The sequence below is a fragment of the Falco cherrug genome, chromosome 2 (assembly GCF_023634085.1).
Source record: "Falco cherrug isolate bFalChe1 chromosome 2, bFalChe1.pri, whole genome shotgun sequence".
Lineage (NCBI taxonomy): Eukaryota > Metazoa > Chordata > Aves > Falconiformes > Falconidae > Falco > Falco cherrug.
In genome coordinates, this window is record NC_073698.1 from 71418487 (window position 1) to 71437301 (window position 18815).

At 44.8% G+C, this 18815-nt stretch overlaps 1 protein-coding gene and 1 long non-coding RNA gene across 2 annotated transcripts in view; one reads left to right on the forward strand and one right to left on the reverse strand.

Annotated features, from left to right (window-relative positions):
- Window positions 1-2412, reverse strand: part of ATP10A (ATPase phospholipid transporting 10A (putative)) — a 118481-nt gene extending 116069 nt beyond the window's left edge. The window contains exon 1 of the mRNA XM_055702287.1: window positions 1797-2412. Coding sequence (XP_055558262.1) covers window positions 1797-2236 — 440 coding nt within the window. The 5' untranslated portion in view covers window positions 2237-2412. The remainder of the gene's footprint in view (window positions 1-1796) is intronic.
- LOC129735369 (uncharacterized) lies at window positions 1970-18751 on the forward strand. Its single transcript, XR_008730925.1, has 3 exons — window positions 1970-2106; window positions 11200-11309; window positions 18175-18751. It is a non-coding gene; the product is annotated as an uncharacterized LOC129735369 (long non-coding RNA).
- The last annotated feature ends 64 nt before the right edge of the window (window positions 18752-18815 follow it).

Here is an 18815-nt window from a genome sequence, read left to right on the forward strand (position 1 = left end):
ATTCTGATTTTTTACTCTGGAACAGCACAAGCATTATAAAGGGCAATGCACTTAGCTGGGAGTCCCTTTAAAAGAGCACAAGTGGTATTAACACCAAAGGTACACCTTTTCTCATAGTCATGTCGACTTTTTTGGCAGCAGAGAGGGGTATGGAAAATTGCAGGGAGTAGAAACATTCCAGAATATCCCAGTACTGGTATCTGTTAATATTTTGAACAGCTTCTGCAACAGGTATTTCTTCTTTCTTTTCAATCTAGGAGATAAGAGAGCTTATTTCTAAATGGATTTTAGTTGGTAAAGGCTAGATTAACCATCTTTATTATCACTATTTTATTTTACTACAAGAATAGCCTCTTACTAGCCCTCCTACCACCCACCTCCCTAAACACCAAAGCGTTCAGAGTTAACGACAACTATAGGCAAACAAGGCACTAGGCACAGCCTTAGGTTAGAAATGCCTACGTGTGTGATTCGGCTAGGTTATTTTCGATTTAGTTTACAGAAATAAAGCCATTTTACTTGTGTTCCCATGCATGTGTACCTACTGGTGGGGGAATATCCCTGGGTGAGATTTCTTGTCCGATATGATTTTGTGAAAAAACAAGCCGAGTCACTGAAATGCAGCCTTTTCAGAGTTCTTTTTATCATTTTATGTTATTTTTTTCCACATGCTTTTCTTGCAGTAGGAGAGTTACTCTCTGCCTCAATGCTTACGTCAGCCCAGAGGACCCCTCCCAGCCAGCCCGTGGAATCACAGTGTAAGCTTCTTGGCACGTGTTTCATTTCTGTTAAAACTTAGAAGCACCAGAAACAGAACTAAAGTCTGCTCTCTCAGAAAACGTATTTTTCTCTCAGTCCCCAGAAAACCTTAGCCTTAACTACTATGTGATTACTATCTAGCAATGAGAGAAAAGCAAAACAAAATTACTGTAAAGCTGGATTCTGAGCACATAAATGATGGTGCAAAAGTAATTTCAGTCTGATTTATGGATACCAAGTGTTCCAAATGCATAGCCCAGATCATTAAAAAAAAATATATTCTGAAGGAGACAAACGACCTAACACTCCATCCATTGGAACACTGAGAAACAGCAAAGTCACAGGGAATGATGACAATTGAGACAATAAATAAAAAGCAGTCACTTAAAAGTAAGCGTTCAATGGAAAGACTGCCTCATTCTTTGGAAAAGCAAACAGCTTAGGCTCGCTAATCCACATGTCATGAAACCCCACAGACCTAACTCAAATGCAGATGCTTCTGACCTCCATGCTTCCTTCACTGAGTGAAGATTTCATAGATTACTTGACTGAGGCCTCACATTACTATAAACCAAATTAATGCCTGAAACTACACACCAGTGTAACTGACCGCTCAACACTGGCAAGTGTTTGCATAAAATCTTGCAAATCAAACACATTCACTTTGCCATGCACTGTCCTTCCTTTAAAGCACAGAACACTAACAAGCCCAGAGCACATGTGTAGACCTATAAAAAATGCTGCTTACTCATAAATCAGTGATTTACTGGGGGAGCCCAGCAACCGCAGGGGACTCACTTCCACCTCAAGGTACAGGACCGTAGGAGCTCCCGCAGTTCTGAGTAAAGAGATGGAAGGCACCAGCTCCAGGAGCAACTGGAAGTTTCTTCATGCTTGGAGCGGAAAGGAAAGCCCTCTGCAAGGGACCTGCTCGCTGCCCTGCTTTCACACTTCTGCTCGCCCACATCCTCGTGCCTGGTGCCAGCTGCCGCCGCCACAGTGCCCCCCATCCCCGTCCCCCACCTGCACCGCCTCACCTGCTGTACACCAGGCACTCCATGTGGTTGATCTCCTTGTCGGAGAGGTAGCGGCTGTAATCCTCCCACAGGTCCTTGATGGCAGTGACCGCCAAGATGAAGAGGACGGGGGCCAAGGCCAGCTCTGGCTGGAAGGCGTTGACAGCCGGCACGAAGTTGAGGAGCGCAATGAACACAAAGTAGACATTGGCCAGGCGGTGGAACTGCTCGAAGAGGTTCTTGGGCAGGAAGGAGAGCGCCGTGTACTTGGTGGTCTTGAGGCGGTTGCAGGCCAGGGCCGTCCTCTTGGACTTCTCCACCTCGGCCTCAGGTAACAAGTTGGAGCGCACCACCCGTGTCTTGCTCTCCTTCTTCTTCCTCCGCCTCCTCTTCCTCTGCCTCTCCTTCCCCTCCGGCAGCACCTGGGGTGCCCCCTCTGCTGCTGCCGTGCCCTGGGACATCGCTGCCGCCCCCCCAGCCGCCCCGGCCCGGGCAGCGCGGGCAGCTCCCACGCCGGGCACGGCCCTATGTTATCATCCTCCGCCGCCCGCCACGGCGCTCCTTTCCTCTTCCCCTCGGGGGGGAGGAGGGCCCTCACACCCGCTCCTAACCGCTCTGCCGGGACCTCTCTCGCTTTCTCCTCCTCCTCGGCCGGGGAGGGGACGTGGGCAGGCGGCGGCCCGAGCCCTCCTCCCGCGGGCCTCGCCCCGTCCCGCTGGCGGGCTGGGCCCCGGGCCGGCCCCGGGCGCGGGGGATGCGGCGGCCGCCGTCCCGTACGCCATGGCGCGGCCGCCGGCGGGGCGCGGGGGCGGCGGGGCGGCCCGCGGGGAGCGGAACGGGAGCGGGGAGCGGCGGTGCCGCACACAGCCCGCCCGGCCCGGGGCGCCGAGCCGCCAGGGACGCTTCGGCGGCTGCTTCTGACTTTCAGCCAGGCGCGGGGAGGAGGACCAGGAGGGTCTGGGCGTAGGATGAAAAAATTCCCGCGGGAGCGCTCCTGGCGCCGCACCGGCCCGCGCCCACGCTCCAGCGGGAGTTTGTACCCGCTGGCTCGTGCCACAGCACCGCGCGCCGCGGGCGCCGCCGTCCCTGTGCGCAGCGCGGGCGGCACAGCGCGACGGCCGGTCCCCGCTCCCGCTCCTCGCTCCCCGCTCCTCGCTCCCCGCTCCTCGCTCCCCGCTCCCCGCTCCTCGCTCCCCGCACACGCTCCCCGCTCTCTGCACACGCTCCCCGCACACGCTCCCCGCTCTCCGCTCCCGCCCGGTACGGGCGCGGTGCCCGGGGCAGCCCCGGGCCGGCCGCCGGCGCGGAGGTTTCTGCGGAAAGCGGTGTGTGCCGCCCGCCCCGGGCCGCAGCCTTTGCGTGGATGCCCGTGCGGGTCCCTCGGGGCAGGGGTCTCCAGCCAGGGGTGGCAGTGCCTGCACCGCGCGCGCGGCGGCTCGCGCTCCCTGCCCGCGCGGGGGGTGGGGGTGGGGAGCGCGATAGACGGCCTTGAAATACGGAAGAGAGAATAAACCAGGTTGAAAGACTTGGTCTAAAGTCACAAGCACATGAATGTATGCAGATGTTTCAAGATCAAGTAATACCAGAATAACGGAGGTTATTGCTACCAGGCGGGACGCGAGTCTTTGCAGCATCGCTTGAGGTTGGGGTTTAAGAGCAGTTCTTTTAAATATGAGATTCCTCAGGCAGCACAAAAGGTTGCTACAGGTCGCTCCAGGCTGCGCGTTTTGTGGTGTGACCCTTGGTCCTGATCCTGTGATATCCCAAGGTGGGATCTTGCTGCATTCAGTAGCGAGCCCCCGATACTTCTCAGTGAGTTTCTTGTTATCATGGAAAACGGGCACAAAGTGTGGACCTCTCATCTCAAAAGGAGGTCAGGACAGGACAGGGGCATCTCCTGGGGAGAGGACCTGGGTCCCACATTTAAGATGCTGCCATGACAAAATGCCTGAAAACTGCGTGAAAGCTGTTACCTGAGTCTCACAGCCTGTAGTTATAACACAGTGCTGCGCCTTCATCCTTTCTTTCCCCATTTGCAATATGTTTGTAGTTGCTCGGAAACGTGTAGATAATTATGACCCCCTTTCAGGCCCTGAGGCACTAGGTGAGTGCTAGTTCAGTGCACGGCCTGATATTAGTACTGTGTGAAGCCACAAACCCTTTACCGATCCTGCTGTCAGCTATGCTGATGCTACTGCAAGGTTAGCAGGGATTTCCTGGGTTTCCCAGCTCATTATACGGAAGCAACAAGGTTTTACTTTGTGCAAGGGGAAAAGGGAGAATTGGCCTGGGTTTCTTTGGTAAATCTGCTCCTTACTTGATAAGGGAAAAAATACAAAAATGTTATCCCTTACAGACAAAGGAGACAAATTAAAAAAAAAAAAACACAAACACTACCTCCCAATTTTAATTTTCTGTGTTTGTTTTTTGCCTTGATTAAACCAGTTCCTGACTTGCTTACACTTGGGGTTAACTTGGGGTATGCGGGAATGAACAAAAATCCTTTTCCTGTGCTTTAGAAATGCCAGAATGGGATAAGGAGGATACAGTATGACTCTGCAATGTTCCCAGAAACCAAGCTTACCCACCTGAAGGCTCCTTGCAGGCAGCTGCAGATACGCCAAAAAGCAGGTTGCTGGACTCCACGACTTGCCTCTGCGACCCACTGTTTTGTGGGGCTCTGGTTCACTCCTGGCTCTCAGGAGCTTGAGCAGCGTTGAGGCTTCGTCTTTTCTCTGGAGAGCCCTGTAGCTTGTTTACACAATGGTTGGTGGTTGAGAGGAGAAGCAACAGTAATCTTTGCTCTTTTCTGATGTCAAAGCACATCACCCCTCAGAGCAAACTGTTCACATCTGTATCAGTGCCACGTGACTCACAAGTATGGCATGTCTGAGCCCAAGGAAGGTGCAGACACCAGTGCTGCGGGGTGGTAGGAACCTGTGCTGGGAGGGGACACGAGCCGGTCGCTGAGTCACTGAGAAACAGGTGAGTCCACCGCACCCTGATGCCATGCAAGAAATGGTGTGTAGATTAGGTTTTGCACTGTATGTTCAGCAAACAGTAACTGAAAGGGAATGAAGGATTGGAGATGTAATAGCATTAAATTTTAAATCACAATGCTCAAGGCAAGGTAAGAAAAGACACATGCTCACATAACCCTTAAGCTACTTGTTTAAGGAAAACACCTGTGTACTGGCAAGTATGCAGAGCCTAACCTGGGATGAACTGTGCTTATGCTTTGTGATACTGACTGAACCTGTGACACCAGATATCCCAAAATTGTCAGTTACAACCACATAGCTATGCGAAACGGTCTATAAGTCAGTGGGCTATATTTTAAAACCTGTTTTATTTGCATTCTGTTTTGGAGTGCTCAGGGTTCTCATTAACAAGCTTTGTTCCACAAAGGAGTAACAGGAGAGAAACTTAGTTTAAAGATATTAAACAGAGCGAAAGTTCTTCTGTAATCCCCAGCTCGCATAGCTGAGTTTTACAAATAGATACAGCAGCAGAAAGATAACAGTTGGGTGAGAACCTCTGTGTTTGCTAAATCCTTAATTTCAAAACAGTTTAAAGCCCTTGTATTTGAGCACACCAGAGCCAAGGGCCACCCTTGCAAAGCTGCAGTATAAATAAAACAGTAGAAAGAATGTAACACCCCACTGGTCGAGAGCTGAAAAATTATTGTTCTCCTATCATTGGCTTGGACTTTCTCTGTTGCTAGTAAACTGCTTTCTTATTAATATAGGCAAGCTAAACTATCACAAGGCAGTATCACAAGAAAATTTTCCCATTGACTGTAACAACCTCTCAGTCTCATGAAGAATCCTGTCCTGGATGTTTATATTAAAATCAGAGGACCCTTAATGTGTGATACGTAAAAACAAGAATTAGCTTTATTATAAAAAGCCTATAAAATCTGGTGATTGCCAGGCTTTTCTAGCCAAAGATTTTGGCAATGTAGACACTCCCAAGAATTTAATCTTTCCCTTTCTAAGTAAAACTGTGCACATGAGATTTGAGAAAGCATAACCATTTCTATCTGAATTCATAGTTGATCTCTCTCCGCCTACACAGTCCAAGTATGTGAGGTTGCAAATAAGAGGCAGGCAGCAAATTCAGCTTTCAACTGGTACAAAATACACATGCACAAGTCTGGCTCTACCTTTCAGATTGCAAAATGACAAGTATGTTGCTTTTGTTGTTAACTGCAATACACCAGCATCTCTTTTTTATGGGGTCTTCTGGAGGAAAGGGGGTGGAGGGAGTCTGGCTTTAAATCAGTCCAGATGATGCATGGTCCCTGCAAGGTATCACCCTCTAGGAACATGAGCTAACTGGAAAAGCCTGAGGACCCAAGAGCCAAGGGCTAATTTTACTGGATAACCTGACCTAAAATGTGGGCCCTTTACTGTCTTTCAGGGTCACTGGAGCAAAGCACTAAAACTGAGGTATGCCTGAGGATTACTCTGTGTTCTGACTGAGCAATCCCTGCCATCCATTGATGACCCCTTCCCTTGCAGAGCCCTTCCTTTGATGTCACATGGATGCTTCTGATTGTCCTCCACCTCACGGGCCAAACCATTCTGTGTTTTGCTGGCTGTCTGTTCTCTGATTTCTCCTGCCGTTAACCTGAATTCAGCCTCTGATGCCCAATATCTCTTGCATGTCAAGCTTTCCCTAGAACCTTTCCCAATGTCTGACTTTTTTCTTCAACAGCACAAATTTTCTTCAGATCAAGGACTAAAGCTGAAAAAGACAGAGGCTCTAAGCATTGGTTATGCTGATAATATGACTAATGAGCTCATCTTTGATAGCCTAGACCATTAAAAGCTGAGCCTTTAGGTATAACCTAGCTCTTAAGGCTAGAAGGAACTATAGAATTGTCCAGCCCAAGACATTGTATTAACCTGGCCTTTTAGATCCCACATGGCCTACAGCTTGAAATCATTATCAAGTTATTATGTGAGCAGGCGGGTTCCTTAGAGATTAGATAGCCATTTCTTTTATCTTCTCAGAGTCATCAACTCTGATTATATTTGAAGTATTTCTATGGTTTTGGGGTTTGTGGGTATGTGAGAATCGCAATGTCAACCAAAAAATGTGTTTGGCCTGGTAGTTGTGTGGAACAGTTTGAGAATGTACCTACCTGAACCCTAAGGATGAAAACCCCATAGGCAAGGAGGAAGGATCCCAAATATATTACTGATGTAATAACTCATTATCTGACTTGTCATGGCCTTTGAATGCTTGGAGTTGCCATTATTCCATTTCAACAATTAACTTCTTCCTATCATCAGAAGATGAAACAAATCTAATTTTAACATATTGTCCAATTTACTAGGACACTTTTGTAATATTTATATGATCCTAAAATAAAGATTTCTCATGTTGGATATGGTCAGAAACATCTATCAATTTACCCCGATCCTCATAAAGGGTCACCTCTCTGTTCCAAAGGACTTATTTTAATATTAATATGCTTAATATTATGGAACCACCCAGAGGCCTCAGTCAGAATCTGGGACTTTAAGAACTATAAAAATAGCTGTAAAGACATGGTACCACACATCAGACAAAATCTGTTCTGCCCTTTGCAGATGAGACATATCCCATCTGGCTCTCTGTAAAGCGGACAGGTGTACATGTTTCAAACTAACAGAAAGAAGGCAAGAGGTTTTCAGTGTGAACAGCATGTTAAAAGTGCCAGAATGGGATAAGGAGAGACAACACAGCCAAAATGCCATAATTCTTCATTTCCTTCCATGCTACAGGAGATACATAGATACACACAGACAAGCGCATGCATGCACAGAGGCATATATGACCTTAAAGGCCTTTTCAAACCTAAATGACTCTATGATTCTGTGGTTCTATACATATGTACCACAAGCAGCTTCCAAATCCTGTTTGTTTCTCAACAGCCAGAGTGTGGAGATTTGGGTCCCAAGGTGAGCAGGAGCCATGTGTGAAAGACAAAGAGGGATATTCAGTGTTGCAGCATTAAGGGAAGCGGATCTTGTGCAGGGCCTGAGCAGTCCAGCTAGACTTTTTCAGTGCATTGGTAAGACATTATTGAGAAATGGTTTCTGCCCTTTGGAAGTGAGAGCAACATTACCAGGACCTAACAAGTCTCTCACATTCTGCATGCCTTTCACTGAAATGTTTTTCCCATCTACTGTGCCCTCAGGGCACCTGCATCTTGCATCCTGCCAGCTACATGTTGCAGGATCTCCTGCTCTAGCACACCATCAGCCTGAGCCAGCTGTTCAGCCCCATCTGCCCCTGGCAAATGAGTCAACTGGTCCCTGTGACGCTGCAGGGACTGGCGACAAAGGATATGGAAATCTGTACTACAAAGGATATGGAAATCTGTACTACATTGTAATAAACTATATAAGAAACTAATCAAGGTGTAGCAGAGTCTGGAAAGTAAAGAAATAAAGCAATCAGGTAGCTGTAGTTAGCTTATAGGGATAATTCTTGTGGAAAATACTAGTCTGCAGATACTTAATGACAGTAATATTTGAGCTGTAAGAACTAACCATATAGAGCCATTGATCAGCATTTAGAGATTTCAAATCTGGAACTTTCCTCTAATGATCTCACATGACTGAGTTATTAACGGTGGAGAGAAATCATCACTTTTAGGGCACCAAGAACATCCTGAAGTGGGTTAGTAGGTAAACAGGTCAGGTGAAGCTCATGCTCAAAAGCACTTACTGCTTTCCACTGACTGTAGAAGCCATAAGTCACTAGTGCAGAGGAAGGTGTTTCTCTGGTGGTATCCAAAGCTGGGGGAGGTAAATTTCCCCTTAAAGTCTTGCCCAAGCCAGTCCAGAGCACAGAACAACAAGCTCTCCACCATGAAAGACAAAGTTAAACTGGATGGGGCACACACAATAGGAGATGCATGCAGGAGAAACCCCAGCCTGTCATGATCCTGCGGTGATTCATCTGTGCCTGGCACACTTGCCAAAAAATATAACACACCGCAGCAAGCTGCCCCCTTCTGCAGTGGGAAAGCAGAGACAGCTCCTTACCCACCTAACCTCCCCACTTGCAGAAATACGTTCTTTTCTATCAATGCTTTAATGTTGAAGGCATTTACTGGGGAATAACCATAAACATTGCTTTAGTCCATGAGCCAACATACTGATTCACAGGGACACTGCAGAAGAGGAAATGCAGGAAAATCTATGTAATTAACTGCAGGAGTAAAAGCAGACAGACGCTATTTATAGAAAACGCAGTTTGGGAGGACACAAAAGTTAATATCCTTACTGCGACACTGCCAACTTGCTATTTTATGGTGAGCCTCACAATATTTGTTGCTGTTCTAGAAACTGCATATCCTTGTATAATTGCGACAATCTTAGCTTGCTAAGGCAAGCAGCTGTGGTTGGAAAAAGCTCGAAAGTGGGAACCTTAAAGCAGAAAATAAATGGGAGAATATAAAAAAGATGCAAGTTTATGTTTTTGAAGACACTGTGATTCTTAAAGCAATTCTGTGAGTTTTTTAATCCTGGCAATTTTTAACACCATGTGCTTGGCAATGATTCTACTCGTATAAAAGCTGTTGTACGATTTCCTGTACACACGGAGTCAAAAACTCAGTTTCACATCTCTCTAAAAAGAAACTACTGTCTAAGGATACTGTTCCTGAATACCAAATTGGATGTCTCTTCAAATTAAGGGGTATTTAATGACCCATTATGCTTACATTTTGCTATATCTAGGTTTCTTAAAAAACTTCTCCCCAAAAGGCTAATTAGAGCTGCTTGAACGAGTTTTTACAAGGATTCGTCTGAGGGGAGCTATGCCATCACTGGAGAATTAACAAAGGGAAGTTGGGGCTCTCCTGCTATTTGGTTGTTAGTCAGAATTGCTTGAAGAGAAAGTTCTGCAAACCAGTATTACCACATGGTTTGTTTGCTGGCCAGTCATTGCGGTCAGATTTGTCTTTGGATTTTGTGACTCTGCAGGGTGAAAATAAGACTCCCGTTCAGCTGGGATGCTGGGTACGCAGGGGAAAGAGGTGGCTGCAGGCTTTTTCTCCTTCTGGGAAGGTGATGGCCACTTTCAGTCTGCTGCAGGTCTAGGGCAGTGCTGATTGATTGTCTGCTGCCTAGCACTGACTCAGAATGCCCAGGCTTAGTACAAAATGGTGTAAATGGGCTGTAAACAACAAGATTTGAAAAGGAAAGGAAGAAAAAAACCTCAACAGCAGGAGAGTGAAAGGGTGACTTTGCCGCCTTTGGGGAACTCATCTGTAAGTAGAACTGAGCAGAAGAAATTCTGGTTCATTGAGCCTGACTGCTGTGTTTGAAACCTAATAGCCTGAAGAGCTTTTGCTGAAATTAAGGCAGCATTCTCTGTGGTACCTGCTGGGTTTGTCAGGAGAGTCGTGATACTGCTTATGGGGAGGTTTGCCCAGTCTGCATTTCCACTTGCCACAGCAGCAAGGGATGCACTAGGGTCTGGGTCAGGGAACCGCAGCACTCATCCCTGGTAGCTGGGGCCCTTCTAGCTGCTTGGGCAGCTTGCAAGCTTCTTAAAGTGTCTGTTCATATTAGCAGAGAAACTGTCAAATTCAGTATTTTAGTAACTTGCATCCTGAAAAATCCTTCAAGTAAAGGAATGGTTTGGGATCAATTCAGACTATCTACAAAATAATATATATATAAAAGTAGAAATATCCCTGTAATAGGGCAACACAAGTTCCTGACTACTTTTGCTTTTAATACCTATGACCAAATTTAGTGGTGAATACCAAGATCCAACTATACAGTTGTTTGCTACTCCCTTAAAAATTCTAAGCACAGACTGCTAAAAGACCACATACTTTAAGAACACTGTGATATATGTCAAACTTATTGTCTCTGTTTATATTATAGGCCACTGACCATAAGAAATAAGTCATCCTTTTGGTCTACTAAAGCTAGTGAAATTCAGTGGAGACCTGCTTTTAATAACCGTATCTAGTTATTGTGTTTCTGCAATGCTAAATAGACCTGACCTGGCTTCTACTGAAGTTGGTTCAAGAGATCTCATGAATTCCCTAGAATTTCCCAACAGTTTAAAAACCGATAAAGATTCACAGACACTTGTTATTTGGTTTTTTTTCCTAGTGTAATAGTGAAATTGTATTCTCTAGGTATAGTGATTCATCTTACTGTTCTGTAGACCTCTCTATTGTGTAGCAAGCAATAGTTTGTCAAGGTTGTATGGCAGTTGAGTCTATATAAGCATCATATACAGCTAGGTACCAGTGGGGAATGTATGTCACAAAAACAGCTGAAAGGTGATTTCTAATTCAGCATTCACTAACGCAATAAACAGACGTTTGTATGTCAAAGACAGTATATTAAAATAGGAGGGTAGGCTTTTAACTGACTAGCTTTTCCCGTGTTTGGAAAAACAGAAAATGAGCACTGGCATTCTTCTGGAAGTAACTCTCAGTTATGGAAAAAAATGATTATTTCTTCTTCTGTTGTCCAGAAGCTGAAACTTCCAACCAGTTCCCCATGAACAGTAAGTACTTCCATGATGCTGCGCTGGCTTTACTGGCTTGGGAAATTGCTACTTCTTTTTTGTCAGCAGTGTCAGTGATCCATTCCTTACTCCAGTCTTCCTTGCTGACCTTAATTTAAATGGGTTTGTATTGTCTGTGGTTTTATATTATCAGGTAACACTACTAAGCCACGCATGACTGAGACTGACCATAAATAAGCTATATATACACTATACAGCACCCACCATATGAACACAATACACATACATGTGTGTATACAATACCCATTGTATGTATACACGTAGTCTGTGCATACATACACTGGATCTATCTTTGCGTAGTATATAGAGATGTAGTACAGTGTGTAGTAACAGTATCATAATCTGAGAGATTTCATTAGGGCATTTCTTGTCTCTCTTAAATCAATTGTGTTCATTAAGCCACAGCAATAATCTCACACTGCAACTCAAGCTCCTGTATGGCTTGCAAGAAAAGCGCTGGACCTGAGATAACTAATGTTTTTAAATAAATAATACATGGGAAACCAGAAGGACTGCCAGTGAAAGGGTGGTGCATCAAAAATAGTTAGAAGAAATCTGAAGAGCAGCCAGCATAATAAATTTAAAGGGTGGAGGAGATCTGCAATGGCAACACCATGTTTTGATGAAAATAAAGCAATTTTTACCTGTAATGAAGCACTAGCCCATGATTTTTGAAGGCTCATGTATTCAACAGTCACAGGCTGCCTTTCAAGTTTACAAGCTAATATATCTTTATATTAAAAAAGGATATCTCTTATAATGCTCTTTCAACAAAACACCAGACAGCTAACACAGCAATGAAAAACAGAGGCTTCTCTTTTAAACAAAAAAAATTCCAAGTTTATATGGCTAGAATTAGAAGTTCATCCAGCAAACCATGGTGAGCACTGTTTATCCGTAATATGTTGATCTTTTTTCCACTATTATTCACCCTCTGCTTGGTTGCAACATGAAAACTTCTCTACTCTCTTGCACTTTCATCCTCCTTGTCTGGTCTGTTGACTCCCTCTCTCTTGGCACAGTCCTTGGCCAGATCAGCATGACAAACTGTTGCAAGGTATGTACATCAATCAGGGGAGTGCTGAAGTCTGATTTGCAGCCAGTATAGCTGTGCCAGCAGAAACCCCTAGTACGGATTAAGGCGTATCAGCAAAAGTGCTCTTTTACAGGATGGCTTTTTTTTGTTTACCCCCTTCCTCAAGAGGGCTGCAACAACGCTACCAGCAGAAGCAGAGTTTTCCCGATCTAACCTGCAACTGGAGTATGAACACTTGGCTGGAGTATAGCCTGGCAGTACCAAGCTACCTCATACAGCACTCATAGCATAAATTTGGCTTTCTGCACTCCGAAGGTCAGTGTTAATAAGAATATCTCCTGAAGTCACACCATGGCCTGGGCTCTCTCTCCTCATTTCCTCACTCATCGTTGTCCTGCTTTGCCTCTCAAACACATCCAAGACTGTATTTCACCTCACCACCATTTGTTCTGTGTAGTCTGATCTTTACTGTCACATTCTCCACACACGTTCTACTATCTCATGCCAGCCCTCAGAAAATTACCTTCCTATTAGCTAGATATGAGCATTTTTGTACCAGACTGCTAAAGCAAGGCATATAAAAATGAATCTTTTTGTTCCCTAAGCCCCTCTAATGTACAGAAGAAAAATAGTACGTTTGGGTCTTTTTTATTTGCCGTCTGGTATTTGGAGTGTTGGGACTTATTTTCAGGCAATCAGGAATATATTCCTGCTTTAGTTTTTATATGAAAACTGAGATTCTCAAGTAATAACACAATCTGAGTATCTAGGGGTTTAAGGATTATTATTTTTTATCACCTACTTTTTGCTGAACAAACTGGTTCAAATCCTGCAGTACTTCTTTGTTCTCTGCCTAAAACTAGTGAAAACCACCTAACCTCTCCCCAGCTCCCAATGTTCAGGCTGTGTCGATGAGGGGAGAGGGTGGCAAGTGGAAGTACCCAGACCTCAGCTGCAGTTCCATTGCCGGTGGCAGTTTATTCCAAAGTGATCAACGTCTCAGGCAATGCCATCAGACGTGAATAGTCACCCTTCAGCTTCAGTGCTAAGGCTCCATTCACCACAGGGCAGCTCATTTGGGAAGGAAAAGATGTCTCATCCTGTCAGAAGGACAGAGGAGCTTCTAGTTCTGCTATGCATCCAAAGTCACCCTGGGAGGTTACACTTGTGCTGGTGTACTGAGGAACTGACATCAGTCATGACTAAATATCTAAGAACCCAGAAAGTAATGAATGCTTTGTGAGGAGCGTTCAGCTATTGCCATGACAGAGCGGTCACTGATTGCAGGGGCTGAGACCCTACCTTTTGGCAAGTGTGTATGAAGCCTTGAGGTTCTTCTGGGAGACTGGGAACTTGTGTGAGAATGTGTTATTTCAATATCAAGCGACTCAATTTGCCTAATAAAACAGATGGAGCAACTATGTAGATAGTACAAAGTTCGGTCAAATTGTTCCCCCCCACCTTTAGCTCCTCTGTGGATCAGGGCCCCATATGCCATCCTGGGAGAAGAACTGTCTTCTTTGACTCCTCCACGCTTAAGAGCAAAGCAGAAACAAACTTTGGGCACAAGCATCAGTGTATAGTCACCTGGAATGCTTACTTTTTAGCTAAGGATTTGGTCTCCAATAGTGCTTTGTTTTGTGCCACCTACCAGTCTTTCAGGCAACGTCTGGCCAATAGTTTGGAGCATAATATGTACCAGGTATTTGAGAGGGGAGTATGAAGAAGACAGCTTAGCTCTTCAAATGTGAACAGGACCATCCTAATAGCCTGCAGAGATTGGGCCCTGTCCCATTTGATTTATTATTATACAAGCAGCCTCTGAGGCTGAAATTTTTCCTTTCACACTTCCATTTAACCCATGTTTTTTATCTCTTCCCTTTATATCCTCTTCTCCACCTGACTAGCTTGCTTTGTTCCCAGAATGAGCCAAGAAAGTAATTTTTCCTACCTGCAGACAACATTCACCCTAATTCCCATGGCCATGCATCGCACAGCAAAATTAGGCAGTACACTAGCCCCTGGCAGGTACCTGCTCCTCAAAGGATAAATAAAGCTCAGGAAGCACCAGCTGATGTCTGGCTGGACAGACCAGTTCATGAATCTCTTTACGGGTGGAATATTCTCTGCAGTTCATTGACCATCACATGAAAAAGCCACTGCTGTGCTCCATTTTTACATCACTGACAATTGATGGCACAGCTAGGAACTCTCATAATCTCTCTGCTCCAGATGTTTCTCTCCCCTTTTTCCTACTATATGAAATCCTCTTTTTTCCCTCTAATGGTGGTTTTGATCACCTTACAGAAAAAATTATGTGGGACTTGTTGATTGCCCTGCAAATTAAGGCATCCAAAAGACCCCAAGAGAGGGTCAAAATAAAGCTTTGAGTTGGTATTTAATTAGCATTTATCAACAAAGGGATTTTAAAGCAAATATTAGTATAAGCTTACTAAGAAAGGGAAGTGTTTGTGTAATGTCATTCCCACTCATTTTCACCTTGAGATATTTTAAGGGTTGATGACCTGGAAAAGTAAACAAGTGGTAAGTGCTGTACAGACTGTGGGCAGTGGGAAAAAGTTTGTCTAAATTCAGTGTTGTGACAACACTGTGATAGAGACATCAGGCGCTGGTGTTCCTGGAGTGTAGGTGGGCGGTGAGTCACTTATTGCTGTCCTGACATGCCATAAGTAGGTGGCTGTACTACGTTGTCAGAGCATGGCCCTTCAGTTTTTATTCCATGAGAGACATCACCATTTAAAAATGGATTTATTTTGGCTCACACTTGAATACCCGGTGTCATTTTTCACTCTGGGCAGTGAACCGCTTAAAAACAATACACTTTAGACCTGTCTACTGCCATTTACCAGTCCCATAGTCTCAAACCACTTTGTCTGCTTCAATGCAGTGCAAGTTGTCCGAATGTGGACACTGTAGCTGGAAGCAAAACTGCAGCCAAAACCTACCTTTGAGAAGCAATGTGCTATAAATGTCTTTTATTACTGGTCGTGCTACCTATGACAGAAACCATACATGGGAAAAGGTGTAGGAAAAACTTGTAAGCAGCACGATGGGTAACACACTTATCTTATTCCAGACATTATTTTCTCAGAAGACTGGAAAAATGTGCAGAGGCAAGAAATGTGGTATTGCTGCTATCTAAATGGGAGTTTAACATTGGCTTCCCTGGAACTGGTTTTTGTTAAAAGTGCGAAAATCTGTCAGAATTATTGACACAAAATATTGAAAAGAAACTTCGGAGTTTATAGTTCCCTCCAGTGCACTGCTGCAGTAGTCTTTTGCTAAGGAGCAAATACTGCCCACTAACAACCATGGTTTAGCTTTAGGTAGTCTTGTGAGGAGCAGGTAGTTGGACTTGATGATCCTTATTCCAGCTTATGGGTTCCTTCCAACTCAAGTTATTCCATGATTCTGTGTGGCTGAAGGGGCTGTTACAGAGCTATTCCATGAGGGCTCATTAACTGAAGGTCTTCTATTACCATTATTAAAAATGAAACATTCATCCATACTAACGTACATTTTTGCTTTTATTAATTACGAATCTGGGTAATTTTGTCACAGGCCGGACAAAGCCTCCCAAACCTTAGGAGAAAGCCCTGGAAATGTCTGAATTGTTAAGGTCCAAACCAGCCAGCCACAATATGGCAATCTGAAGGACTTTGTAGTCACGCTGAAAGATACCTGTTCAAAACTGTCATTCCTATTTGAGAGTCCTCCCTCCTCACTCTCCTGCACTCTTAGGAAACTGGGCATGGACCCCAAAAGCAGCACCAATTCTGCAGCCTCAGCAACTTTCAGATTCAGAAACTGGTTATCTGGCTTTGGGTTGATTTTTTTTTTCTCTTCTTGTGGAAGGAAGAGCTTGTATTAAAATTTCTTTTTCCTTCCTATTCTGTTCACTAGAGAACTTTCCTTGGATATGCCCAGACACAGGCCTGTTTTTTGTATTTCAGCCAACACAGTCTGGTCAAAGAGCTGCTGGCCTTGATCCAAAACGGAAGGGCCTTTCCCTGTTCCCTAGATATCCAGCTCTGCTGCACTGGTATCCTGGCTTCCAAGGGCTTCAGGCATGGCCACTAACTCTGAACATATTCAGCCTTCCCCAAGCAATCTCTTTTTCTCTTCTATTTCTTCCTCCCAGTTTCTCTGTTTTAGCATATACCACAATCACTTTGCTACTCCTCATCAATCCAGCCCAAGCCATGAGGCAGTTTGCTTCTTCCTGAAAGCCACAAGGATCTGGCCTCCTTCTGTCTCTCATGGTCCTTGTTTCTCTTGAACTCAATGAGTTCACTTTGTTCCCTCTCTCCTGAAGAAAAAGCCCTCAACAGCTTGTACCTACACACCTCTTCTTCCTAAAGCTTCCTAGTTCAGCTAACAGCCTGAGAAACCCACAGTTAAATGGCTCTGTCTTTAAGAAATAGAGGCAAATTTTAGTTTGGTACAAGTAGTCACAACACCATTAATGCTAATAGATTTATACCAGGGACAAAATTAGTCTAAATTGTCTGTTTTCCATTTAAAATAACTATCCAGAATAGACGACGTGCACTCTGCCCAGCCACATAGTTCATTCATCCTCATTGCCTGTTGTGGCAGAGTGTTCTTCTTAAAGAATTCAGTAATAAAAAATGTTTCCATTTCTATTAATATGTAATTTTTTGCAAGTTTAAATAATTCAGCATACTTTTGATAGGTTTTCGAGGATTAGCTCTTGCATACTGCATTCTTACTTTAGTAAAAGAAAGACTGCTTATGCATATTTGTTGTTATAGTTGAATTTGCTGCTAGAAATAAATCCGTACAGATACATGTTATTTTGAAAATCAATAATGTAGAGATTAATATAGAGTGAATATTTAAAGTTTTGCTCCAGTTTTCTGTCCAAGGCTACAAGTGAACATAAATGGTGTTTGGAATAAAATTAGAAAATTACATTAGACTAAGAGTGAAAGTGCACCTTCCTTACCTTTCTAGCATTCAGTGTGACAGATGTCATAACAAAAATACCTCATTTTCTGAGATTTCTTTTCCAACTTTTCCGTCACCTGGAAAAATGCAGGTGATTTTTGAAAATCAGTTTAGTGACCAGGTAAGTTATATGCATGCAGAATTAAAAAAATTAAATCCTGGCTCAATTTATAGGCTGCCTCACTTTCAAGAACAAGCTTTGCAAGCTACCCGCCTGTCTCAAGGACAGCAGAATACAGCATGGCCTCTGCCAAGAAAGGGAGTCTTCTGGGTCATGGTTGAATAATTCCAGTCAAGGAAGTTTCCACTAAGTCTGCTTTTAACCTGCATCTGCTCTGTAGGTCAAATGGGGACTCTGTCTTTCAGGCTCTGAACCTAACCGCACCCACACACCACGGTGGAAGAGGTTTTGTAGAACAATTTTTTAGAGTTTTGTTCTTTGTTGTCACCATGGATGACTGACAATGTATGTCCTTGCTCTATCACTAGTGACAGGGTCTACCCAGGGCTGGGTCACCTCCCTACTCTACCCAGTTTTCTGCTTCATCTCGTTTCCCAGTTAGCTCCTTAGGTGTTGCCTGGTGTGGGGACCACCTCTTGCTGTGGGTAAGTGCAGCATGTTGCGCAACGGGTACTTAAACTTCTTTGGTACTTAGAGTTTGTATTTCAGTACCACATTACACTGATTTGAGAGGTTAATATAAAAACATAGTTACTGTTGGAGCAGGTAGGCGCTCACGCTCATACATAGCACTCGTGTGACATTTGTACTGCTCCTTCCCTCCACAGCCTCTTGTCCCTGTTCCTTTGCTGCAGGTCACCTGAGCAGTGCATGTGAACAACTGCCTTTGTCCTGATACAGCGGGGGATCCCTTGGTACTTTCTTCTGCTAACCAGCCTCAGCAGAAGAGTGGTGACAAGCACTGGGGCAAGGTGGGTTGGGAACACCCCAGGCAGCTATGTCTGGCTGCTATGTGAGCTGGTACCTAAGCCCTGTGAAATAGTTTTCAGCTGTGTTTGTACCACATCGTCTGGAAGCAGCCTGTGGAGCAGCAGAGCTTCAGAGCCTCAGGAAGCTACAACAGCAAATGAGTTTCTGGTGCGCGCAAGCTGATGGTTTGTTACCTGTAAACGTAAGAGGAAAACAGACAGGAGAGCGTGGAAGCCAGCTGAGCACCCAGCAGAAGTCTGGAGAGAATCACAACTCACACAGTGGTCCAGAGAAACCACCACAAGTACTTCAAGCAAAAGGGTTCCCCTTTTTCCCCTCTTTTGCACCTTTTGCAAGCACATGGACCACTGACTTCAGAGTAGTCCTAGTAATAATTTAGTGGACATGGTGATTTAGTGAACAACAGTGAGAACAGAGGAATGTACAGCAGTGGTCATCCAAACAGAGATGGCGGGGGGCGGGGGGGGGGGGGGGGGGGGCGGGGGACCCCAAACATTCAGAAGAC